The sequence below is a fragment of the Mercenaria mercenaria genome, chromosome 5 (genome assembly GCF_021730395.1).
Source record: "Mercenaria mercenaria strain notata chromosome 5, MADL_Memer_1, whole genome shotgun sequence".
Classification (NCBI taxonomy): domain Eukaryota; kingdom Metazoa; phylum Mollusca; class Bivalvia; order Venerida; family Veneridae; genus Mercenaria; species Mercenaria mercenaria.
Window position 1 is genome coordinate 30,590,282 of NC_069365.1, and position 25,937 is coordinate 30,616,218.

The 25,937-nt window shown below is 34.3% G+C and overlaps 1 protein-coding gene across 3 annotated transcripts in view; it reads left to right on the forward strand.

Annotated features, from left to right (window-relative positions):
* Positions 1-23,289, forward strand: part of LOC123556756 (cytoplasmic FMR1-interacting protein-like) — a 34,710-nt gene extending 11,421 nt beyond the window's left edge. For 2 of the 3 annotated variants that reach the window (XM_053543069.1, XM_053543071.1), the window contains exons 6-28: positions 2,147-2,372; positions 3,328-3,432; positions 3,826-4,029; positions 5,212-5,328; positions 5,999-6,076; positions 6,841-7,055; positions 7,472-7,619; positions 8,700-8,856; positions 10,837-10,919; positions 11,234-11,307; positions 11,611-11,707; positions 12,052-12,128; positions 13,227-13,455; positions 15,208-15,407; positions 15,628-15,715; positions 16,593-16,736; positions 17,394-17,484; positions 17,755-17,885; positions 18,634-18,712; positions 19,359-19,474; positions 20,390-20,628; positions 21,169-21,316; positions 21,515-23,289. In XM_053543069.1, coding sequence (XP_053399044.1) covers positions 2,147-2,372; positions 3,328-3,432; positions 3,826-4,029; positions 5,212-5,328; positions 5,999-6,076; positions 6,841-7,055; positions 7,472-7,619; positions 8,700-8,856; positions 10,837-10,919; positions 11,234-11,307; positions 11,611-11,707; positions 12,052-12,128; positions 13,227-13,455; positions 15,208-15,407; positions 15,628-15,715; positions 16,593-16,736; positions 17,394-17,484; positions 17,755-17,885; positions 18,634-18,712; positions 19,359-19,474; positions 20,390-20,628; positions 21,169-21,316; positions 21,515-21,682 — 3,214 coding nt within the window. In that variant the 3' untranslated portion in view covers positions 21,683-23,289. Of the gene's footprint in view, positions 1-2,146; positions 2,373-3,327; positions 3,433-3,825; positions 4,030-5,211; positions 5,329-5,998; positions 6,077-6,840; positions 7,056-7,471; positions 7,620-8,699; positions 8,857-9,623; positions 9,781-10,836; positions 10,920-11,233; positions 11,308-11,610; positions 11,708-12,051; positions 12,129-13,226; positions 13,456-15,207; positions 15,408-15,627; positions 15,716-16,592; positions 16,737-17,393; positions 17,485-17,754; positions 17,886-18,633; positions 18,713-19,358; positions 19,475-20,389; positions 20,629-21,168; positions 21,317-21,514 lie in introns of all 3 variants that reach the window. The other variant, XM_053543070.1, reaches the window with a different exon arrangement.
* Positions 23,290-25,937: the final 2,648 nt, after the last annotated feature.

Below are 25,937 nucleotides of genomic sequence, written 5' to 3' on the forward strand. Positions count from 1 at the left end.
AGTTGTTAACTCGACCAGCTCGTTCACAGACAGTTTAACTCGTTCTGGTTACGTCCTCATCTCTCCCTAGTACGTTCAGAACGTAAATTGCAATCGCGTTCTGGCCCAATGGCTATTAAAAGCCATCACGTTTCGCCCAGTTCTCATTCTCGTTTGTCTCTTCAACCTCTCAAGACACAAAAAATCTACAGCAAAATGCAAGTATCGATATGACTCCAAAGAAAAGTGAAGCCAAACAGAGACAGGGTGTAAAGTGTTAAAGCAGTAAAAGACCAATGCCGATACAGTCTGCTGAGTCAGCCCCTGAACGTGAAAGTCGAGAGGATGAGTGTCGAAATATATTCCCTGCACCTTCTGATGACTCTGTCCCCAAGTCCGAGGATGAAGGAGGACAGAGTCAGAAACCAAAAGGCATAAACTTGGCTAAACCTTGTGCCCAAATCTTGAACCTGTACGACAACGGCATGTATTTATACCCTAACTTGTATAATTGTACTGCAGACGGGATCGACGTTGTAGGAACTGTGAATAAACGTACTAAACGTACTAAAAACGTGCGGAGCATACTGAGAACGTATTGTAAACTCTTTGAACTGTTTTGAAACGTATTGCAAACTTAGTATTTTATTTTGATCCTATTCAGACGGAATAACGACGCACTAAGGATGTAATGTGGTCGGGTTAAGTCTTTCTGTGAACGGGTTAAACGAGCTACAAACAGATCCGGTCGGTGTGCACACGTACTTAAATTGACCCCCGATCGCATTACGTCATACCACGTCTCTAGTACGATCGAATTACGGCGGTTCAGTTGTTAGTACATCCATCTTGTTTTAAGTACATTGTCAGTTTGTCTAACTGCAGGACGGAATGATCGGCAGAAATTTTTGAGTAGGCTCAAAGTTCTGGAGCACCATTCCCGTTCAACCCCGTCCGAGCCAGTCCATAAAGTTCTTAGACAGACTGTAGAACGTCGCTACTATGTCTGTTCCGTTGCCACACAGTTTGAGCCCGTTCGGCTACATTTTTTAGAACGTACTGAAAACGAGCTTGGTGTGATGGGGGTATAAACAGAGTTCTCATCCAACACTCGATTGATGTTTGATTTATGATTTGATATCATTTGTGTAACCGACACCTTTTACATAATGTTTACATGTTAGAGAAAACATAACTTGGAAAATAATTAGCAAGTTATGCTTTAGTCAATATAAAATACCAAAAAGGGACAGAATTTGGTCAGATAATGCTACATGATGTTGCCAAGGGGATTAGCATCAAAGAATTTTTTTTATGTTAACTAGATATTTCCTATTGGGTTCGAGCCTCACTCGGGGCATTGAATTCTTCATGTGAGGAAGCCATCCAGCTGACGTACGGAAGGTCGGCGGTGGTTCTACCCAGGTGCCCTCTCATGATGAAATGATGCACAGAGGGGCACCTGGAGTCTTCCTCCACTATCAAAGCTGGAAAGTCGCCATATGACCTATGATTGTGTCGATGCGACGTTAAACCCAATAAAATAAATAAAAAGATATTCCCTAATCTACATTTTACAGAATTCATTGACTTGTCATGATATGTGAAGAAATGAAAGCACTTTTCATGTTATTTATTAAATACCCCTCATATAGTCAGTTGTCAAAGTAATAAAATCTTTGTTTTTATAACATGTTTTATATTTGAAAAAAAATTGTGTTTACTGCTTCAAAAATGAAATTTTGTGTTTTTGACTAAAATGGCTGTTTGATGGTGATATAAATTTGTGGACTTTAAAGACTTAATAAAGAATACATGAGATTTTAACTTTTTCAATTGGATTTAATTATGTAGGTTCACACAGCCACAACATCCATGAAAACTAGTCCCCATACAAATATTAATGATTTCACAATACTCAGATTTGCTCAACAGAAATGACATGCTGTAGTTTTAAGATTAGTGAAAACATCATCTTTTAGGTTTTTACTTAATAAAGTGCATTTTTGTATTTATATAATTATATATAAGCATTATTTAAGTGTTTAAATGCTTTGTTTTGTTTTCCTTATGATAAATGATTCTTATTCTTTACAGCTTTTCCAGTGAAAAATTGAGTAACAGTGGTTACTTTCTGTCGTTAAATACAAGTGATTTTGTTTTGTAGAGCTGCACAGTTTTTGAAGGTGATGGCTGACCCAGCTACCCTGGAGGAGTCTCAGAACCTGTCTATGTTCCTTGCCACACAGAACAAGATAAGAGACACATTAAAAAACACTCTGCAGACTATACCAGGATATGAGGACCTTTTTGCTGACATCATCAGTATATGTGTACACATGTATGAGAATAAAATGTACCTAGAGCCAAATGAGAAATACATGCTTGTCAAGGTAAGTATTTCTTAAAGTGTAGATCATTTAGGGTTAACCTGCAGGCCAATTTAACCTTTTATTCACAAGAATGTCCATATCTAGGTCATCCATGATGAATTCTGGCTGTCAGAACAGCCAAATTGTAAAACTTTTAAAATCTTCTCAGAAATATATTGGGCTACATTTTTGGGTGACCCTCTACCAGATTCCTTCATTTTTTTCTGTTTAGAAAATATGGTCACCAGTGAGTGGGTGGGGCTAGTTTTCCCTGACTTAACAGCACTGTTCCATAACTGACCCTTTTCTAAATTCCTTCAGATTGTTCTTTTTTTTTGTTTAAGATAATAGCCGCAAGGCAGAGGGGCTAGTTTTCTCTGTATGGTTATATTGAAAACTTAAGAAATCTCCTCTTCTGTAACTGCTGGTCCAATAACAGAATAATTTTACAGCAATGTTCCTTTGTGACATGCTGTCAAATTCTTTCAAGCTCCCACCCATATTAACTGCAACCCTTCCCCGACACCACTACACTATACAAAAAATTTTAGTTAGTTGTATTTCTTGATATTTTATGTCAGGATTATGCCAAATTTATTCAGGGTTTTGAGCTATCCAAATATAAAAGGTGAAAGGAAAACTGTCAGTTTTTGTGTTTCTTGATGCTGTCTCGTAGTATCTTGTGTCTTCATTTCCATGTGATCAATATGCTGGAATAGAAATCATAATTTACTGGAATGGCCTTTGTACTGTAAAAGCAGAAATTTTCACGAGGGTTTAATTTTTGCTATATTCGCGAGGCCCTACATCTCGCGAAATTAATCCTTGCATAAATATTCACCATTAGTATAATTCAAATTCAAGTAGGATACTATTTTTACAATTTCGTGAATATTAAACCTCGCAAAATTTTGACCCAGCGAAAATATGTGCTTTTACAGTAATAAAGTGATACAGTAAATTAATGTATATACAGGTGATGGCATTTGGTTTGTTTATGATGGACAATGCTGACAACAGTATCTACAAGATGGATCAGAAGAAGAAACTCAGCATCTCAAAAATAGACAAAATTCTCAAGGTTAGACACTTATTTACCCATCATTTATAGGATTTAATGGAAAGTTCATGTTGCTTATCTAGTTCTTGTAAAATATACTGTAGAGGTAGATTTCTTGACAGTTTTAATCTGAGCAAATAAAATTTACATTCATTTGATTTTGAAAAATTGAAAGACTCATAAGAAAGTTTTATGCAAAAGAAATTTAAATGATATCACAGTATTTTATGTATGGAAAGAAGCATAATCAAATTGATGTAATGGTGACAATGAAACACCCTTGAATGAAACTGTACAGACAGAACTAATTTTATACCAACAATGTCTAAACTGACATTAGGTTCCTACCAGTTACTAAATAGTGTTAATATATGTTAGTATATAAACATTGAGAAGTATTGTTTCTCATTTCAGCAATTAGAGATAGTACCTCTGTATGGAGACATGCAGGTAGCACCCTTCCAGTATATTAAAAACAGTACAAACTACGACCCTTCAAAATGGCCGAACTGTGAGTCTGGTCATGTGAGTCCGCAGTCGAACATTCTGGCCAACCTAGAACCTATCCGAGAAGATCACATGTCTTACATTAGTCAGCTTTCCAGACACAGTAATGAGGTATGTGTTTTTAGCTCACCTTTGTGTATACACAAAGTGCTCATAGTGAACTATTGTTATCACTCGTCAGCCATTTGCCATACACCCTTTACACTTTGAAGTTTTCCTTTAATAACATCTCCAAAAACATTTGGTTGAAGTTGATGAAACTGAAAAGTGGGTGATCCTTGCATGGTCCTCTTCAAAATGTCATGAAACTCTTCTGTTTAGTTAGATATAGTAATTGGCTGAAATTATGACAAAATGTCTGGCTGGTAGTGTCCCTGGTTGCTTTCCCATATATGTACGTGAATATATTGGAAACTTAAAGGTTGTCGGAAACTACTAGCCAAATTTTGAAATGACTTTACATATATGTTCCTTGTGTGACCCTTTGCAAGGTTGCTTTAATTATTCTGAATTGTCTATACACATGGGCTCCACAGGTTAAAAAACCAGATTACCCTTATGTGACTCTCTACCAAGATTGTTTAAATTATTCTGATTTGGCTAAAACATGGCCACCAGAGAGCTGAATTGTGATCACTATGTGTGTAGTGGAAGCTTTAAGAATCTTGTCAAAATTGCTGTCCTGATTTTTCAACATGTGATCCTTTGGTGACACTATCAAGGTTGTTAATACAGTTCTGGTTTGTCAAAAAACAAGAGGGCTTGGTAAATCTTCTCATATGGATAATGCTGGAAGCTTTGCAAGTTTTGTCAGAAATTGTCTCACTTATTTCAAAATAATTTTACACGTATGTTCTTTGTGTGACTCGTAAGAAGATTGTTTCAGTTAGTCTGATTTTCAAAACATGTGGGCACTAAAGCTACAAAAAAAATTCTCCAGACAACATCTCCTAAACAGTTACCCTCAATCAGGATATTCCCATCTGCTCCTAAAGCCTGTGAAAGAATCTTATGTTCCATTCCAACAGTTAGATGTTTAGATATGCCAGAAACAGTTATTGATTATGTTTAGAGAAAGAACAATCATATGTGTTATGTGAAATGAGAGTACCTCGCTTCCTGACCAGTAGAAATTACAACAATACAGTAGCAGAAAAAAAGATGTTATGGGCATAACCTCAACTAGCTGCCAGATGTCTTTGACCTAGATATTATTATTTGTTTGTCAGTAATACCTTGCTTTACACAGAGAGAGAATAGGAGTTACAGATATGTTTTTTCTTTGATTTATAGGCAATTACAACAACACGAGAGAGTCCACGGACAGATGCTGAGAACAAAGATCTGTATGAACTGGCTTTACGAGGGTTACAGCTGCTCTCTGCATGGACGCAACAAGTCATGGAATTGGTAAAAATAACTTGGCAAGATTAGATGCAAGAAATATATTGAATTGTCTAGATACTCTGCTTGCCTCCAGCTTGTTAAAGGGAGCAGAGTTGCTGATCATGATCTGCACTGGTCGCAATGGTGGAAGCAATCGTATTTAGCATGATAAGGGTTCAGCAGTTGGAAGTGATGTTTTTGATTCCCAGTCTTAAATGTCGGTTTGTCAGAATAGCTGATAATGAGACAAATTATTGAAGAAAGGTTAAAGAAATGTTCTTTGATAAAATATTAATCAATAACTGCTTGCATTTGGTTACTTATTATATATTTTCTGCAGGATTGAATAGGTATTTATGAGTTCTTAAAATTTTGAAAAGAAAATCGTGAGTTTAAGCATCTGTTTAAAATTGAGCACAGTTTTTTTAGATGATAAAAAAGAGATTTTATTTTTGAAATTCTTGATGCTAATTTGCTTAAGCAGTTTGCATCAAACCTCAATATTGTCAGTATCAGTCTATCTGTCTTGTATTGTTGCAAGTGTGTTATTATTTTGTATTGCCATTTCCATGAAAATTGGTAAACAAACACAATGTTCAGTTGCTTGAAACCTTTGACAATTTGATCATTTTACTGATCCCAATGCAACCTTGAGAGAGCAGTGTTGTACTATATATACCATGTATTGTTTCAGTATTCCTGGAAGCTGTTGAACCCAACAGATCCACACCAGAACAAAAATTGTCCTGTTGAGTCAGAGGAGTATGAAAGGGTGCGTATCTTACAATAAGGTTTATCATTCATCAGCAAAAAATACTGCAGCTTTGTCTTAACAATTTGTGTCTCTGAAATTAAAGTTCATCTTTCAAAGAGAAATGAATTGCAAATTCCAGTAAAACATTATCGCCTACTAGTCAAGTTTGTTAACAAATCTTTTCAAGGCTGAATAATTTTCAGTTGTTTTTTTTATGAAAGGGTCACTTGTAAATCAAAAACAATGTATCATTACATAAAAGAGTATAATTAGTATTGAAGTGCTGAGTTGTATCAGAGCTGTTATGGTTGTTGTCTATAAAATGGTTAGGTAAAAACGATACAAATTATACCCAAATTTCATGAGAAGGATAAACTTCATGCAAGTTTTGCTCTTCCTACTTTCCTGTATTGATAGTTCCTGATTAATGTAATAATTATCTCCCTTGACAAAGCTGAATCAAAATTCTAAATATTTAATAGAGATAGTTTACAGTTTTAGAAAAAATGAAGTATAAGGAACATTGTCATAATCCTTTGCAGATATAAAACTTACATACATAGCAACAATATATCAGTTTACAGAATTTCACAGCAGTGAGAAACCCTTGTCTAATCTGTTGTCAGGAATGACCCTAAAACTGACAGCAAAGGGAGATAATGTTTACTATGTGCAAGCATATATAGGCGTAATGCTTTAAATAAGTGTTTGAAGTCCTGTGTATTCTTGCCATAAGTTCAAACTACGGATATTTTGTTGAATAATATACCATACTGTTTCAGTCAACACGTTATAACTACAGCAGTGAGGAGAAATTTGCCTTGATTGAGGTGATAGCCATGATAAAAGGTTTACAGCTATTGATGTTACGTATGGAGTCTGTGTTTATGGACGCTATACGCAGACATATCTACGCAGAGCTACAGGACTTTGTACAACTTGTTCTCAGAGATCCTGTCAGGAAAGCAATAAAAAAGAAAAATGATGTCATCAAAGTGTAAGTTTACAAGATTTATAATATCTATAGCTATGTACTGAGGTTAAATTTCTAATCTGTCAAAAACTGTGTGAATTATTTTGCAAACATAAAGTTTAAGGAGGATTGGAGGTAAGTTTGTTTGGAGTTAACAGTGTTTTCAGCAGTTACACAGTGACAGATAGTTGACCTGAAATGTGTTCCAAGATTCTGCACAAGTACTGACTGTTCTTCAAAAGTAAGTGACACTTTCTCCACATGACTCAGAGGTAGTGTTCTTCAAAAGTAACTGACACTTTCTCCAAATGACTCAGAGGTAGACAGTGAATGACACCAGACACAGTGTTTTCTGTCAAACCCTCACTGGAGTAGTTTGTAAATTTTTAAAGTGATTCAGTTAGTATTACATTACTTATACTAGAATGATTTTCTTGCAGTATTGTAATGTCTGTTCGAAACACGTGTGTAGATTGGTTACGAGGTGTTGAGCCCCATGAGGACCCGGCTATGAAGGGGAAAAAGGACCCAGATGAAGGTTTCTTTATTAAGGTTCCCAGACGCAATGTTGGACCATCAACCACACAGGTATGGTTTTGTCTTACTGGTTATGTATTCTTCGATACATGTGACAAATTTGCATTGTTATCACCATAAAAAAAAATTCTTATTATAAAATTCAAATGAATATATTAGATCCTGGAAGCTGTAATGGCAGGTTTATAACTTCTTTTCTGGTATACCTATGATTCAGGAACAAGGAAACAAACCAAGGGTCTGTAACTATTGTGTCAGAACCTGGCACTGGTGTAACAGCTTTGCTGCACCTCCTAGAAAAAGCTTTTGCAAATGATGCTGATAAAGTTGTTACAACCAGTTCACAAGGCAGGGCTGTTCTTCCATATATTAATTTTTGCTCCTCCCAGTTCTGTCTCCCGTACTAAATTTTTGTACTGTAGCAACTTATCAGCATCTTTTTAGGTTATGGTTAAAAGGCCTTTGGTTGTATTCCCCACCACAGAAATCATAAAAACGTGTATTTATCATAATGAATATATAAATATCAGATCAATGCAAGTAACTGGCATACCTACCGGTCCAGAGACAGAAAACAGAGAACATAGATTTTAAAAATATGCATATGCAGTAATAGACTTCTTTCATTTTATGTAGTCATCAATGCAGTATGTTTTTGTTTTTTTTGTGGATCTACCCAGACTCATACCTGAAAGTCTGAATGCCAAGTTTGCCATTGTTTTATTTCAAGATTGTAATTATTCCTGGCCACTCAGCTCTACAGGGAGAGCACTTATCAGTGGTTTGTTATGTTGTAAGTTTGATCCTTAAATGAGGCATATGTTCTCCTTGACAACATGATATCTGAAATCATCCATCTTGCTCCACAAATTCATGCGGAGAAGTTGGCTGTTACTTGCAGAAAAGAGGTCAAATCTGCCCACCTTTATAGTAACTGAAACACTGTTGAAAAAGAACTCGCCATATATGCTTGAATCTTCATCTGCAAAACAGATTCCAGTTACCCTGACTTTCATATGATATGAGGAATACCATCTGTCACTTAGACCATTCTGGCTACGGAACACAATCTGTGCTTTGGTTCTAGTAAAAACATTATATGTCAGATTGATCATTAACATTTTATTTCAGTTGTACATGGTACGAACCATGTTAGAATCTCTGATAGCTGAGAAGAACACTGGAGGAAAGAAAACACTAAGAAAGGACATAGACTACCAGCATTTTCTTGCCATTGATAATTTCCACAAAAATTCCTTCTTCTGGTCCTATGTGCTCAATTTTAATGGTAATTATAAAGCATGACAAAGTGGCAGCTGGTCCTGGTGTAATTGTACTTTCTCATGCATGTGACCTCTAGCTTTCAGGTATTCTCCATTGCAATCTGACCCTAGCAACTGTATGTGTTCACCACAACACACATAGCAACCATGTAACCCCCGACAGCAATGTTACCATGGCAACCACCCAACTGTAGCTGTATTGCAACTGTATTCATTTCTTCCTAAACTTACACTTTATTTTTTTTCTGGTTTATATAGATGCATATTTAGTTACCTTATGCTCTGAACCATCCAAGTTCGTTGTCACAGATTGACACTGGGATCATGGATGATTATGGGCAGTAGTATTGAGATGTCCTGGCACTATTGTCTTTACAGTAATTATACTGGTCATACGAAAGTCATAATTTGAATAGACAAGAAGTGAACATTGACAAAATTAGTTGCCAGGATATTTCAGTTACCATTATTTCTATTTTGTTTTCCTAGTGATTAAAATGTTTCTGCACAGTTTTCATTTAAATGATATGAATGGAAAGAGTTTAGGGAGTGATTGTCAACCATTTCTCATTGGAATTATTTAGGTATGCAGAAATTTTGCAGTTTCATTCAAAACATTGATCAGCTCTCTGCAGAAACATTTTACTCATTCTGTGTTCCCTGCATGTTTGTATTGAGTGTTTATGTTGTGTGTACTCACTGTGAGTAGTCACTTTAAGTAGCCACAGGATGTAGTCACTGTTGTACCATTTCTCTGCATGCCTTTTTCCAGCTGTATATGGTACGCACTATGTTAGAATCAGTTATTGGAGATAAAAATGCGGGCGGAAAGAAGACGTTACGTAAAGAGCTTGATCTGCGAGATTTCGTCGCTATTGACAACTTTCACAAAACTTCTTATTTCTGGAGTTATCTTTTAAATCTTAATGGTAAAAAATTACATTATATTCTCTTGTTTGATTGCACGTACTTTCTAACAATGGGATTTTTTTACATTAAGTTTTTGTACACTGCATGTCATTTTATATTTTCTTTCTTACTTTATGTAATTTAAAAATTTAATGACATATAAGTTTGGCATGAAATAATATATATTTGAATATTTTGATGTCCTCAAAAACATTCAAGCATTATTATTAGTCTATAGTCTTACTGTAATGATAACCATATCATATAATATGGATTGTATCACTGTTCTCCCACTGAAATATTTATTCAATAAGTTTCACAGAAGTTTCAGCAGCTGCTGATGTATGAAAACAACCAGTATTATTCTTAACCTACTGAAAACTGCAAAACCCCATCCTAATTTTAGCCATAGACTCCAAAGTCTTCCTATTTCATATTTTATTATGCAGCATTGATGCTTTAAATAAGGATTTTAATAGTGTTTAAGTCTGAGTTTTATGAAGTTAAATGTTGATACATAATTTCAAACTGGAAAACAAGAAACGGTCAAAAACCATACATGAGGTAAATACAGATGTCTTCTACCCGGGCCCCTGCCCATGCCGCAAATAATGCACAAACAGACACCTGTGGTCTTCCTTCACTGTCAAAAGCTGGAAAGTGTGACTAATGATTGTGTTTGTATGAGGGTAAACCCAACATAAGATTGTAAATAAAGGTACAGGTCTCAAGTTGAAAGTAGCACATTCCAACTTTTCATACTGGAACAGCAACCCATTTCAGTGGTATATAAATTATATACATTTTAGAATGAGGTTAGTGAGAAAAATAAATAATTAATCCAGTATTTCATTATTTATAATGCTTAATTCCAAACTTGCAAACCAAACTATGTAAAAAATATTTGAGACTGAATGGCATACCATACATGTACAAGAAAATACAATACGATTCTGTTTCTCTTAATTTTTTTTGAAATATAGAGGAAAATTGGTTGTTACTATTTATTCACTTGGTGAAAACTGCAATCATTAAAGACATGATGTTGAAATTTAAATTTTCATTACTTACTACAGAATCTCTGCACAACAGTTGTAATCTTTCCCAGCTCTGGTACAGGGAATTCTTTCTTGAGATGACCATGGGACGTAGAATACAGGTAAAATCTGATAAATGAGGTATCATAGATAGTCAAGTTGTAAAAGTGATTCAGTTAATGTACTGGCGAAGTAAATTTTTTATAGAGTTTAGTTTGTAACTTAGCAGAGAAGTGCAATCCATATAAACTGGTGAACATAATTTGGTAACTTTATGGTGAATATTTTAATGGAAAATTGAGTTAATTACTTTTACAAGTAAAGATTGGCTTTAAAGAATCAAAATGGAATGTTCATAATGCCAGCTACAAGTTGGATTTTCCTTCAAGAAATGAGATTCCTGATTTTCTGTAATATGCTTATGATATTGTTACAGTTTCCAATTGAGATGTCAATGCCTTGGATACTTACAGACCACATTCTGGAAACCAAAGAACCCTCTATGATGGAGTGAGTCATTATTAAACTTGCAGTATATATAGCTTCCACAATTCCTGATAAAAATGAGGGATTTAGTTCATATTTATTTGTTTAAATAGATACTGGCTGCAGACTTAGTATTTATTAGAGACTTGATGCTTACAATGATTACATTACAACATTTCAACAGAGGGCCTCTGTGACCGAGTGGTTGAGGTTGCTGACAGAATCACTTGCCCCTCACAGATGTGGGTTTGAGCCTCGCTCAGGGCTTTGAATTCTTCATGTGAGGATGAAGGGTTTAAGATGTGAAAAATATTTATTTTATTGCAGATACATTCTCTACCCACTAGATCTGTACAATGATAGTGCACACAATGCCCTGATTCTCTTCCATCAGCAGTTTCTCTATGATGAAATTGAAGCAGAGGTACGAGATACATTTTTATGTTTCTCTTTTATGTTTTTTTTCTCTTATTTTGCTAACGAGATTTCTCAAGTTCAAAATGTGCACAGAAGAAGGCAGTTGGATGCTATGTTACAGCAGTTTTGAGACTCAACTACCTAGTTTTTGAGTAGAATTGTCTGGTAGAATTATAAGAAAAAGACAATGGATATACAGTGAGCACACCGTGCGTTTAGATTAAGTTCAGTTGGTACTGAACTGTATTATAAATGTTTGATGTAAAATTTCATTTTACCAGCTGGTGAACTGTTGTATAAACAGAAGCTAATAGGTTTGCCATTTTCTGTTTATCTGTCTCTGTTTTACAGGTAAATCTGTGCTTTGACCAGTTTGTGTACAAACTCAGCGATCAGATTTTTGCCCATTATAAACATCTTGCTGCAAGGTTATCTATTTAACTTTACATTTTGAAATTAATACAGTCATGTAGTAAGTTTTTTTTTTAAAATTTAAGCTCTGTTAGTATTTGATAGACAGCATTGCAATATTTTATCTCAATACATCATTTTTAATTTAGTTATATTCTGTAAGTTTTATTATATGACCAAAGTATATTTTTTCATACAAAATACCTGTGTAAAATTGAGACCAATGAAAAGTTCAGAATTTTATGTTTCCTTTATCTCCAACATTGCTGACATTTATATTGGAAAACTCTACAAACTAGTGTATAATTATGCTTTTAAAAACTAAGCAGTTTATTGCCACCATTCATGTTCTTAAGAGGGGTGTATTTTATCACAAATTTGGTCAAGTTTTAAAAGAAATTGATTAGAAGGCGTATGCAAGAATTCCCTGTATATGAGATGGGCGAAATTTTTCCCAATAGAATTTCTTCAAACTTTGGATATTGAAGGACAATCATCTAAGAAACAAAAATATGCAATAAAAACCATAGATCACCGGTATTGAAAAAGGGTTATGTGCCCTTGAAAACGTCATTTTGGGGGGAAATGCTGTTTTCAAGAGCAGATAACTCTTTTTCAATACCGGTGACCTATGATTTTTATTGTTATTGCATATTTTTGTTTCTTAAATGATTGTCCTCAATATCCAAAGTTTGAAGAAATTCTGTTGTTGGGAAAAATTTCACCCCATTTCTAGCATACGTCCTTAAAATCTTGTTACAGTACAGGTTTTTCAAATAGTTGTGAATTGCATTGATATAAGAGGAATTGTTAATTTGAGTGTAGCTGTGATGTTAGGATGGATCCAGACCTGCAGTCTGACCTAGATCCATACTTTTTGATTATCATTTGCATAGAAATGCTCAAGTTGATAAACAAACCATATGGATCTGGGGATAAATGAACAGTATAGATATGCACTGATCTGGATCCTTGCTGGTCCCAAAGCCTATTAGTTTTGGCACAGCCGCTATCATTTATCAATTATCTCCCTGTGTCTGATCTTGAACTAGTTGTTATAAGTTCATTTCATGGTCAGAAGTTGGAAACTGCATATATATTTTTTTTTGGTACAGTATGATGTTAGACAAGAGATTCCGTGCTGAGTGTGCTAATGCTGGTATTACAATAAGTTACCCTGTAGCAAACCGTTATGAGACGTTGTTGAAACAACGCCATGTACAGCTCCTGGGGCGCTCCATTGATCTGAACAGACTGATTGGCCAGAGAATCAATGCAGCGTTACAGAAATCGCTAGAAGTGGCCATTTCTAGGTTTGAAGGTGGAGACATTACAGGAATTATGGTATGACATATGATATACCGTAAACACTTCAAAAGTAGTTTCAAGTCTAGAATGTCAATGTCAGTTAAACAACATCTGCATTTACATCTTAATCTTATATACATTGTACTTTCTTTGCATAGTGTACATAAATGCATATAAATTACCTCAGAATATACTTTCTTCAAAAGAACCACAGCATGTTAAAATTTGAATTATTTTACCAAGATAATATTTATATTTATACATGATAAAGAATCAAGTTCTTGGTTGTTTATCGTCTGATTTATTATGGTTCAGAGGTCAGATGAGCAGGAATTTAATCATGAGGATGCTGACTTGATCAGTTATCTGAATAGTGCATCATGATATATATTAGCTGATAAACCACAAGAAACTGTTGTTTGTTTTCTTTTTGACATGCTCATGAAACATGATGATAAATTAATTATGCTAAACTTCATTCATTCAAGTAGCAATGAACTGGGCATGATGTGGATATTTGACATCAGAATTGACGTCATAATGTTCTCTGAAAGGTCCTTGCATTCACTATTTTCTACTTATTGCAGAATATATAATGCTTGATTTCCTTCATTTTTAGCTCATCTGATTTTTTGAAAAAAAATGATGAGTTATTGTCATCACTTGATTGGTGTAGGAGTCGGCGTCTGCGTCGGCGTTGCCTGGTTAAGTTTTATGTTTAGGTCAGCTTTTTTCTAAACTATCAAAGCTATTGCTTTGAAACTTGCAACACTTGTTCACCATCATAAGCTGACCCTGTACAGCAAGAAACATAACTCCATCCTGCTTTTTGCAATAATAATTGCCCCTTTTGGACTTAGAAAATAAGTTTTCTTGGTTAAGTTTTATGTTTAGATCAGCTTTTCTCCTTAACTATCAAAGCTATTGCTTTGAAACTTGCAACACTTGTTCACCATCATAAGCTGACCCTGTACAGCAAGAAACATAACTCCACCCTGCTTTTTGCAATAATTATTGCCCCTTTTGGACTTAGAAAATCAGTTTTCTTGGTTAAGTTTTATGTTTAGGTCAGCTTTTCTCCTAAACTATCAAAGCTATTGCTTTAAAATTTGCAACACTTGTTCACCATCATAAGCGGACCCTGTACAGCAAGAAACATAACTCCATCATGCTTTTTGCAAGATTTATGGCCCCTTTTGGACTAAGAAAATATCAGATTTCTTGGTTAAGTTTTATGTTTAGGACAACTTTTTCTCTTAAACTATCAAAGCTATTGCTTTGAAACTTGCAACTCTTGTTCACCATCATAAGCTGACCCTGTACATCAAGAAACATAACTCCATCCTGCTTTTTGCAATAATTATTGCCCTTTTTGGACTTAGAAAATCAGTTTTTCTTGGTTGAGTACTATGTTTAAGTCAGCTTTTCTCATAAACTATCAAAGCTATTGCTTTAAAACTTGCAACAGTTTTTCACCATCATAAGCAGACACTGTACGTCAAGAAACATAACTCTATCCTGCTTTTTGCAAGAATGATGGCCCTTTTTAGACTTAGAAAATCAAGGGTCAGACAATATTTCTATTACACAAAAAAATCAGATGAGCGTCAGCACCCGCAAGGCGGTGCTCTTGTTTAAAATTAATATATCATTATTAAGAGAATCATTCTTTACGTGGTGTAGTTCACTGATTTAATTAGTTGATGTATTTTACTTAAGTTAGCAAAGCATTTTGTATAGACCCCTGCCTGTTTAAAATTCATACTGAAAGTAATTGTTTGGTTTCAGGAACTGGAAGGTCTGATAGATTGTAACAAACTGACACACAAACTGTTGAAGAAGTTCTTAACACTGAATGAGTTTGATGCAATGTTGCGTGAGGCGAATCATAACGTGTCAGCACCTTATGGAAGGATTACACTACATGTGTTCTGGGAACTTAATTATGACTTTCTGCCAAACTTCTGCTACAATGCTGCAACAAATAGGTATGCTGTAAAAAGAGTTGATTTAGAAAAAAAGAAATATTCCAATATTTACTGCAGATGCTAGTGCTCTTTTTTGTTTTACCATTTTCACGTTGCTAAGGTAAATATGCAAAGTATATGTTTGTTTTCCAAAAGCGTAAAAATTACATAAGATACAAATATCGTGGAAAGTTCCTTTTCTTAGTAAAGTGAAAAATGATGGACTGGTTTTTATTTACAGGTTTGTAAAGACAAAGCTAATATTTGTGGAGGCCAGTCAACGTGATAAACCGCCAAATCCATCTCATCCATATATCTGGGGAACAAAGGTTTGCTTTTAGCCATTTCTTGTTCAAGTCTTTACCACCAATACTGCAAACCTTACTCAGTTTATCTTTAGATTATTGTCATTTGAGACAGCAAGTGCTTATTTCTGGATGCAAGTCTTATAGTCTTTTTTTAGCTTACCATTTTCTTTAATAACCGATCTTGAAGGTATTGTTGTCCCATTATCCATCATATGCATTAGCATTGGTTAAGATTTTTTCATAAAAAAGTACTAAATCTTCATACACTTCACATTATTAGTCAGGTCCTTTTTATGCATAGGAAATTGAAATTTCTTGGTCAAGTATAGCTTTGAAACATTGCACACTTCTTTATTTTCTTTAGTTGAATATGTAGACAAAGAACTGTTATGGTTGTTTGCACTTTGCAAGAATTTTAGCCAGTTTTGACTAACATGTAGATAATTAGCATTTTTTGGTTAACATTTTTGGTCATTTCCACTTTTTAAAAAAAATACTTTAAGAGCTTTAGTTTTGAAACTTTATTCTTTATCATCAGTAGTTCAGTAAGAAGGCCAATAGCTACAAGGTTTTCCTTGTGTATTGCTTTTTATGTCAAGCATTGAATGTTTGCACCTGCTGGCAGTGTTCTTGTCTTACATATATATCGTCCCCTTAATGCAAAAAGGTACCATGAGCATATGAATAAAGAAGGCACTTGGTACCTTTTTGCTTTAAGGGGACGATATATATCTACTCATTATTTACAATAAAATGATGTCACAGTTTATATTAACCAGATGTAAAATTGGCATCATGTCAGTATTGGAACATTTTGAAATCTCTAGTTCTTTTGTAGGTAAAATGAAAATGAAAACATGAATGTAGTAAGTCTCACATTTTGTGTTATATATTTTAGTCATTGACGACATCGTTCAGCTCTGTCTACAGCCAGTATGCAGGCTTTGTGGGACCTCCACATTTCCGTGTGATTTGTCGGTTGCTAGGTTACCAGGGTATAGCAGTAGTTGTTGAAGAACTCCTCAAAATTGTATCAGATCAGGTAGGGAATCAGATCAGTTAGGTAACGAACCTAATTGTTTCAAATCATAGTGATCTGTTCATAATATTATGTACATAATTTGACTGAGACTCGAAAGGAAGTCTTGGCAGGTCTTCTTAAAAGCTGTGTTACCTGCTTCTTTGATTTGATTTAAATCTCTCTTTATAGGTCTTTCTGAAATGGACTGAAACAGAAAATTCAGCATATATTAACGTCTAAACCTAAATGTCAGACTAGGTTCAGTGAGAAATATGACTTGTAGTTCAGTGAGATCTGCTTGTTTTATGCTAACCCTTATGCTGGACACAATTGATTTTGCCTTTACAACCAGTGTAGACTAGTGTAGATCATGATCAGCCTGCACATCCATGCAGTCTGATCAAGATCTGCACTGTTCGCCATTCAGTCAGTGTCTTATTGGTAAGCATCCCTTTTAACAATTAATGGTACCGTCCAAATTGAAAGATGGACAAGTTGATTATAGAAATTTAGTAGGGTAAGGGTTAAGTAAAGAAAAATCCTGTTGGAGCTTTGGTAGAACAATATGTTTACATTAGCCAGTTACTTTCCAGTGTTATGATACAACAACTATGTACATATATCAATCTGCAGTTGAAATTTTACCTTTCATATGCGTGATACTTTTTATTTTGCTAGCTGAAGGGACCATTAATGAAGTACACCAAAACATTGATGACAGTTATGCCACAAAATTGCCGTCTGCTGCGATATGACTATGGATCACCTGGTATGAGGAGGATTTACTTTCATCATTGTTGTGAAAAATGAGACAGTTTTGTATTTGTTTAACGAATTATTAAGGAAGGAAAAAAAAATCTTACTTTAAAGTTTTCAGGATGGTAAATTTGAAGGTATAATATTATGTTGTGATAGTGGGAACAAATCTGTGGAGAATTGCATTGACTAAAAATTTGTCAGTAGCAGTGTATTACAGCCTGTATTTAGCAGCAGCTATATCTATATTTCGTGTGATCTGTATGATTTGTTTGTATTACAGGTGTAATGGGCTACTACCAAGCCCAGCTTTCTGAGCTGATACAGTACCCAGACATGAGAACTGAGGTGTTCCAAATATTCCGGGAAGTAGGAAATGCCATCCTGTTCTGTATACTTATAGAACAAGCGTTGGTAAATATCCCTAATTGTTTATAAAAAAATTTACTTTTGATAAATTAACCGATTTTTGATAACCTTGGTTCCGATGGAATTTAACCATTACCATGCTGGACATGATTGATTCTGCCTTTATGACCAGTGTACATCCGTGCAGTCTGATCATATACACTGTGCAGTCTGATCATGATCTGCACTGTTCGCCATTGGGTCAGTATCTTTTTTGTATGCATCCCTTTTAACAGTTAATGGAACTGTCTAAAGTGAAAGATGGACAAGTTCATTATAGAAATTTAGCAGGGTTAAAATGGAAGATGTAACTCAGTGTTAAGGCTTCATAATAAATTTCACAGTAGTGAAACATCTGGAACCATTCACTAAATAAACTAGAAAGGTTTACTCAATAAAACAGAAAGATTCACTAAAATGCATGCATTTTGAAGTGAAGATTACTTTCAGTGATAACTTATGAAAAGTTGTGCTGAAGTTATCTTTAGGGATTATTTATGAAAGGTTGTGTTGAAATTGCGTTTAGTGATTCATTTATAAAATTTTGTGCTAAAAAAGTTGAATCTGTTGATCAGATTTTAAATTTACTTGTCACAGACAAATGCGGCAAGTTCTAGTTTTCAATATTGATCAGCTGATAAGAGCCATTGTTGTACAGGTATTATATTGTATTATATTGTTTCCATACTTATTAGAGATGTGTTGTTTCAACACTAAGAGAGAAGATTTATAATGACAAGTTTTGTGTTTGTAGACCCAGGAAGAAGTGTGTGATTTAAAGCATGCAGCACCTTTCCAGAACATCATACCAAAACCATTCATACCAGTCAAAGGTAGGTCACCTTTACCAGTTATACATCCAAGGAGAAATTACAAAATATTATTCAAAACTACTTTAATTCTGTTTCTTTTTTCCTTTCTACAACTTGCCATAAGCAAACAATTCATCCTAAATGCAAGTGTTGGCAACATATTTGCAGATTTATTATAAAGTAGATGTCTGTTTCTTTATTTAATTGTTTATTAAAGCAGCATTGGAAAAATTTATAACGACACTGTTTTATTATAATATACTAATTTTTAGCAAGCTCATGTTGTAACTGTCACAGGATATTAGATTTTTTTACGATGTAAAATTACGCAGTTCTAAATATTCTAAAGCATTATAATGAATCCTGTAAAAGCAGAAATTTTTGTGAGGGTTTAATTTTTGCTGTATTTGCGAGGCCCTACATCTGGCGAAAATTAATCCTTGTGTAAATATTTACCATTAGTATCATTCAAATTTAGTAGGATACCATTATTACAATTTCACGAATATTAAACCTCGCGAATCTACTCAAAATTTCAAATTCACGAAATTTTGACCGAGCGAAAATATGTGCTTTTGCAGTATATAAATTTCTGTAACATATTTCTTATAGAGAGGTATTATCTTTAGTATAAAAAGGGTCTAGTGTATATGAGTGTTATTAACAGAGGGTGAGAGTAGGAAAGAGAAGGAACAAGAACTGAAGGCAATGATGAAGAGATTGGAAGCTAAATACCAAGCCTTACAAGTTGTACCTGTCATTGGCAAGTTTGGAAATCAAAAGGTATATAACACACAGCTACTAGATCAGTAAACTATTCTATATATATTTTTCTCTACCAGAAAAGGGTGTTTAACATGCAGTATATTTTTGTACTGGATACAGTGTAGTCTGTTTTGGATGAGGCAACATTGATGTAAAGTCTCAGTTAAAAAAAGTGATAAAAGTCAAAGTATCCCCATTAAATTCAACCTCAAGAAATGCATGATGCACTTTCTGTATCAGTAATTTTGATCACCTGGAATATAGATGGAATTGTGCCCGTCTATGTTGTTTTTTTTTTGTGTGTAGATTAAAAGATTATTGAACATTTTCCAATACATGCAGTACAAATTTTGACTCTTACCCATTCAGAAAAGCATATTTTTACAATAGGAAGTTTCCCAAATATATCACAGTATTGTAAAGAAAAGTGTTGAATAACCTTTAGAATATTAACAGTTGAGAAATTAATTTATCAGTTTGAAATGGATCAGACAAGGTGATTTTTTTTTAAATTGAAGCGCTGTTAGTGTGTAATAAGATCAATACTCAATGATATATTGACAAGAGGAAAAAAAGGGGACAAACATTGCAGCAGTGTGTTTTTTGCAAGAAACTTGAAAATGGTACATGGAACCTTTGGGGATTCCTTTGTTAATATGAAATTTGGCATTTTTCTATGTGCATTGAAATTTTTTTAGAAACATGTAATGTTGCCTTGATTGAAAAAATGTGAAATTAATGTTTTTTCGTCGGCATTAGCAATCCTGTTGCTTAAATGGTGATTTATAATTTATTTCATTTTATGTAAAACCTCAGTTACTCGAATAGGCAGGGAGTCAATAAAACTTAGGATGAAAGTTGAGCAATCTTGCCTATATTCACTGAACAGAGATTTTATTTTTCACATTTATTGTCCAGCTTTATATTTTGTAGCAATCTGACATAGCTCAGGAAGGTGATTTGTTGACAAGGGAACGACTGTGTTGTGGTCTGTCTATGTTTGAAATCATTCTGAAACGTATCCAGTCCTTCCTGGATGACCCAGTCTGGCATGGCCCACCACCAGCTAATGGTGTGATGAATGTGGATGAATGTACAGAGTTCCACCGACTGTGGAGTGCTATACAGTTTGTGTTCTGTGTGCCAGTAGGAGAACATGAGTATACTGTAGAGTAAGTGAGCTTACCCTCTTGTTCATATATAAATCAGTCAAAGGATACAGAATTGTTTAAATGCTGTTTTGAAAAAACTTGAGACTGCAAATTAGGACACACCCATACAAGGACAGTATTGGCTGTAGTAAAATGTTAGTGTATTGATAACCTTTATGTGTATGAAGTCATTAAATGAGCCTGCCATGAGGAAACCAACATGGGGTTTCGACCGCATGGATCCAGACCACTGCGTATTATGCGCAGTTGGTCATGGATCCATGCTGTTCGCTTTCAGATCTATTGCAATAGATGAAACTGTTAGCGAACAGCAGATCCTGACGACTGCAGATGCCAGCTGTCTGGATCCATGTGGTCGCAACCACTACTTTGGTTTTTCTATGGACGGCTCAAATTAATTTCAAACAAGAAAAAGTCATGCATTCAGCTTTTGAAAGTGTTATTAGTTCCAACTTTTTGTCAATCAGTTATAGTTGTTATTTATCGTATTATAAAGAATAGTAGTATTACTTAGACCTTGTTACGTTTCTGTGTTTACAGAGAGCTGTTTGGTGAGGGTTTGAACTGGGCTGGCTGTGCTATAATTGTGCTGTTAGGACAACAGAGAAGATTTGAGGCTCTAGATTTCTGCTACCACATCCTGAAGGTCAACAGGGTCGACATGAAAGATGAAAATGTTAAAGGCATTGTAAGTAGTTGTGTTATGAGGTTTTAATATGTATTGAAGTAACAACAACTTTGCATACTGTTTGGTCTGTTGGCAAAGGCCAGAAGACAGGTTTTTGATTATATGATTGTAAATTGATGAAAGGTTGACAGTCATTAATTGCTAATCTTCCAGTTTGGTGATACAGTTTTAAGCCAGATTTCTGTTATTATTTTTCAGCAATTAAAGAAAATGGTAGACAGAATAAGGAAGTTTCAGATTTTGAACAACCAGATATTTGCCGTACTGAACAAGTATCTCAAATCGGATGACAGAGATGGTCTGCCTGTGGAGCACGTGCGCTGCTTCCAGCCACCAATACATCAGTCACTTGCAACCACTATATAGACAGTACTAGTCCATGAAAATCAGAACTTGATATTGTAGTATAAGAAGTTACATAAGTTATATTATGACTTGCCATGACTGGAGCCAGGATGTATATGCACACAGAAGTCTGTTTAATTAGATAATGTACAGTTACTATGGCAACCTACTTGCAAACATGTGTTCAACGAAAAACTGTGTACAGTAGTTACAGCTTCCATATTTTGACATGGTAAATTTTTATAAATAGGGCACATTTTTAGAGGATTGCAAGCTTAAGTCTTTGACCTGGAAAATAGTGTTTGTGCTGATGTGATCTAAGGTTCAAAGTCTAAATACTTTTTTCTGCATATTTGCTTGTTTTGAGAAAATTGCAACATGCTTACATAGAATAAGCGGGTACTCCTTACAAGTTCAGGAATACGATTAGCTTAATTGACAATATGTACAAATTTGTATCAGTTTACCATGGTCGAGTTCATTCTGTCCTGCTTGAGTTACCTTTGATGTATACATGTCTGTTTTGCTGTTTGCTTTTATTATGTATTGTTTATTTATAATGGTTTTGAATAATATAGTCATGTTTTTTATATCAAATTTATATCTGATGTCAGAACTATAAATTTTTATCAAAATATGTCAAGGTATACAATGTACTTGAGTATATTTTAAATATAAAAGCAGTTCACTCACAGTTGTTACATAAATGACAAATAAAAGTGATTTTATACCAAATACCACTGTATTAAACATTTTTGAACAATTGTATTTAAAGTACATGTACCATGTGGAGTTCATTTATATACTTCTAAATGACTGTGGCATCCCTTCATTGGCTGTTAACTAGACCTGTATTTGCAGAAGGACATAGTCAATATGACAATATAGGTTTTGAAGTGCTAGTAACAATGTAAGGCACATCAGTGCTCTTTAATGAGATGTTTATCATATACCTTAAAGCAATGTATAGGTATATAATAATTTTTTTGATTAATGAAGATTTCAATAGCTGGAAAATATAATAGCCAAGTATTTCATTCATAGATAATATTATATATATATATACTATATGCATGCCATTTGGTAAATCTTACAGAAATAAATTAACAGTGATCTGTATTTTATACTGATTCTTATTATTTGTGCAATATTTTTGTACTTTCTTTGTGTTGTAAATATGTTTGTGACTTTATGAGTGCTTACATACATTGTACTACTGATCTGAAACAAGCTGGAGACTATGATGCAGGTTCATGTGGTGAAACATGGCTCCCTTCAAAATTAATTATGTATGTATATCACTGAATTTAATTAAGAGGCTAAGACCTGATTGAATTTGTAAAGGTGAAATTGGAAAAGAATTTTTTTTTAAAAATGACAAAGCGTGGAATATACTTAAGTTAAAGGGCATAGTTATGTAAAAATCCATCATTTTGAGCCAATGTCGTGATTTTGCATACGTGCAGTTTTGTTTTTAAGACACCTGCCTGTATGAAGACTCTCCGAGTTACATCCAGTTTTGATTTTTTACATCCAGAAGATTTTACATAATGATAGAGTGTATGTACCTTATATAGTTATATGGTTGAAACATGTATGATATTATGATTAAAGATATGTGTAAAGTATACTGAATGTAAGTTTTACTTTAAATTAGGATCTGGTTATATATTATGTGGAACACAAAATTCTGTTTGCTTCCAGCTAGACCAGGAAACATAGTCCATAAATTTATAAGTCAAGTCTTCCTACCTACTCCGAAATATCATTTTTTGCAAGTTTTTCAACATTTTAGGGTTGCACTTGGATAAGATATATCCTGGATAGTACAATAACCACTGCACATAATAAATGTACATTTTGTGCTGTTTCTTTTTTTTAGCTCACCAGAACACAAAGTGCTCAAAGTGAGCTATTTAGATCACTCTGTGTCTGTTGTTGGTTGACTGTCACCTTAATGAAACTTGTTCAGAATGTTACCCTCAATAAAATCTCGGTACTGTCTGTTACAAGGTCATCTGAGGTCAAACTCTAGGTCAGTAAATAAGAAAATCTTGTTAGCACTCTAGAGGCCACATTTTCTTCCTCAACTGTATAAAACTTTGTCAGAATGTTTGCTTTATTGAATCTAGGTCAAGTTTGAAACTGGGTTTAAATACCTGAGGTGTAAAACTAGGTCACAAATTCTATGTTAAGTTCAAAACTGGTATACCCGAGATCAAAAACTAGGTCAATAGGTCAAATTAAAGATAAAATCTTGTTTACACTCTATAGAGACTACATTTTCTAATTGATCTTCATAAAACTTTGTCAGAATATCAACTTTGTCAAGTATCTTTGAAATCTAGGTTAGGTTCGAAACTGGATTATCTAGGTCAAATACAAGGTCACTATGTCAAATCATAGAAAGACATTGTCAAAACTCAAAAGGCCACATTTTCTACTCCACATTTTCTACTCTGTTAAAATTCAAAAGGCCACATTTTCTACCTGATCTTCATGAGACTTGGTCGGAATCTTTGTCTGTTTTTTAAATGTAGGATAAATTGTAACTGGGACACATAGGAAAAAACTTGGTCATTAGGTAAAATCATAGGAAAAGCTTTGTGAACACTTTAAAGGCATTTTTAAAACTTGTTTTTATGCAGTGTTTAAAGGATTTTCACCAAACTTGGTTAGAAAAAAAGTCAGATGGTCAAGGTCCTTTTTAGGTGAGCGACTTGGGCCTATTTGGGCATCTTGTTCAAAGCTTTCACAGTTATTTACATATGTAAATTAACCTTATATATGATTAGGTTTTATAGGATTTTGTAATGTTTAAGGATAGTATTTCCTTAAAATGATAATGAGAAAAATAAATATTATACTGAATAATTTGTGACTTGTTTTTGCTTTTTCCCAAACAGCCCCCACCCCCACCCACGTTTTTATAATTATTTTCACATAGGTAAAATGAACTTGTTGGTGGATATTAGAAGCAACCCGTATGCTTATATTTCTGCTGCAGCGGGCCTTCTCTGACTGATTGTGCTCTTTGCTTCCAGGAAATCTACTACTTGCCTTTAAATTTTTGTTTGATTTTTTAGGGACTCATTGTACAGTTGTATACAACAACTGCGACAGGTCAGCTACAATATTCTTTTCAGCAGTAATGTGACATGTTTTGTTTCCTTGAATTTTCAGTTTGTAATTTTTATACTTCACAGGCCGTTGGTATCTGCAATATATTTATAGGAGAGCTACTGAAATGGCTATGTAGGGAAAACGCAGACTTTGCCCCGTTCTATAAACACATTGTCCATGACGTATTTCGTAGACAACGTAGTTTATATTTAGACAATATTCTTTCATTGTTTTCAATACTTTGGTAATGAAACGTTGTACAATGTTACAAAAACGAACATTTCAAGTTACTTCAAAATAGTAAACTAAAAGTGGAACTCACTGTTGCATTTCAAAGAAATATTAACGAAAGCGTGTGTACGCTTTTAATACGGCTTTGTAAAGGAAAATTGAAACGTTTCATTAATACCCAAGAGTGCATTTCAACGCAATGACTTAACTGACCACTTTAAAGATATGTCACACATATACACTTCCTGGTATTCATATACATTTATTTCGGAATCGGTAAGGTACAGTTTACACAATAAGCTTCTATGCACAAAGTTCACGCCTCAATATGTCCCACACATCTACACTTCATGTTGATCACGTTTGCAGTTTTATAATAATGTACCAATAGTACCAACTGAACTCTGCAATGCTTGGAATGGCCCCAAGGAATATACGTCGCATATATATATGGTCAAAGAACATAATTGTATAAAAAATATTCAAATATAATTATTCGACATTAGTACATTGCCACTCCATCACGGAGTTTACAAGAGACTATAGTAATGAAAGGTATAATACATGAAACTGAAATACTAATTTTTTAAAGGCTGAAAATATCATTGCAAGTCTGTTTATAAAATGAAAAGTGTAAGAAACTGAAACAAGAAATCACACTGGCCATAGCTTTATCAGATCAAGTGGTTCCAACGTTGTTTGAGCGGTGAATTTTACGCCGATCAGATGGAGAAATATGGCCGATACTACAAATTTCCGGAATTGTAAGTATGAGTTAAAGGAATTTCTACCCGTTAGATAACGAATCAAATGAAAACGATGGGTGCACCTGGAGCGCAAATGTGTCTATATTTTAGCACATGTGTCTATTTAGCTGAGATTTGTGCCGTTTATTTAAACACTTCTGTACAGTCCGGCGGGG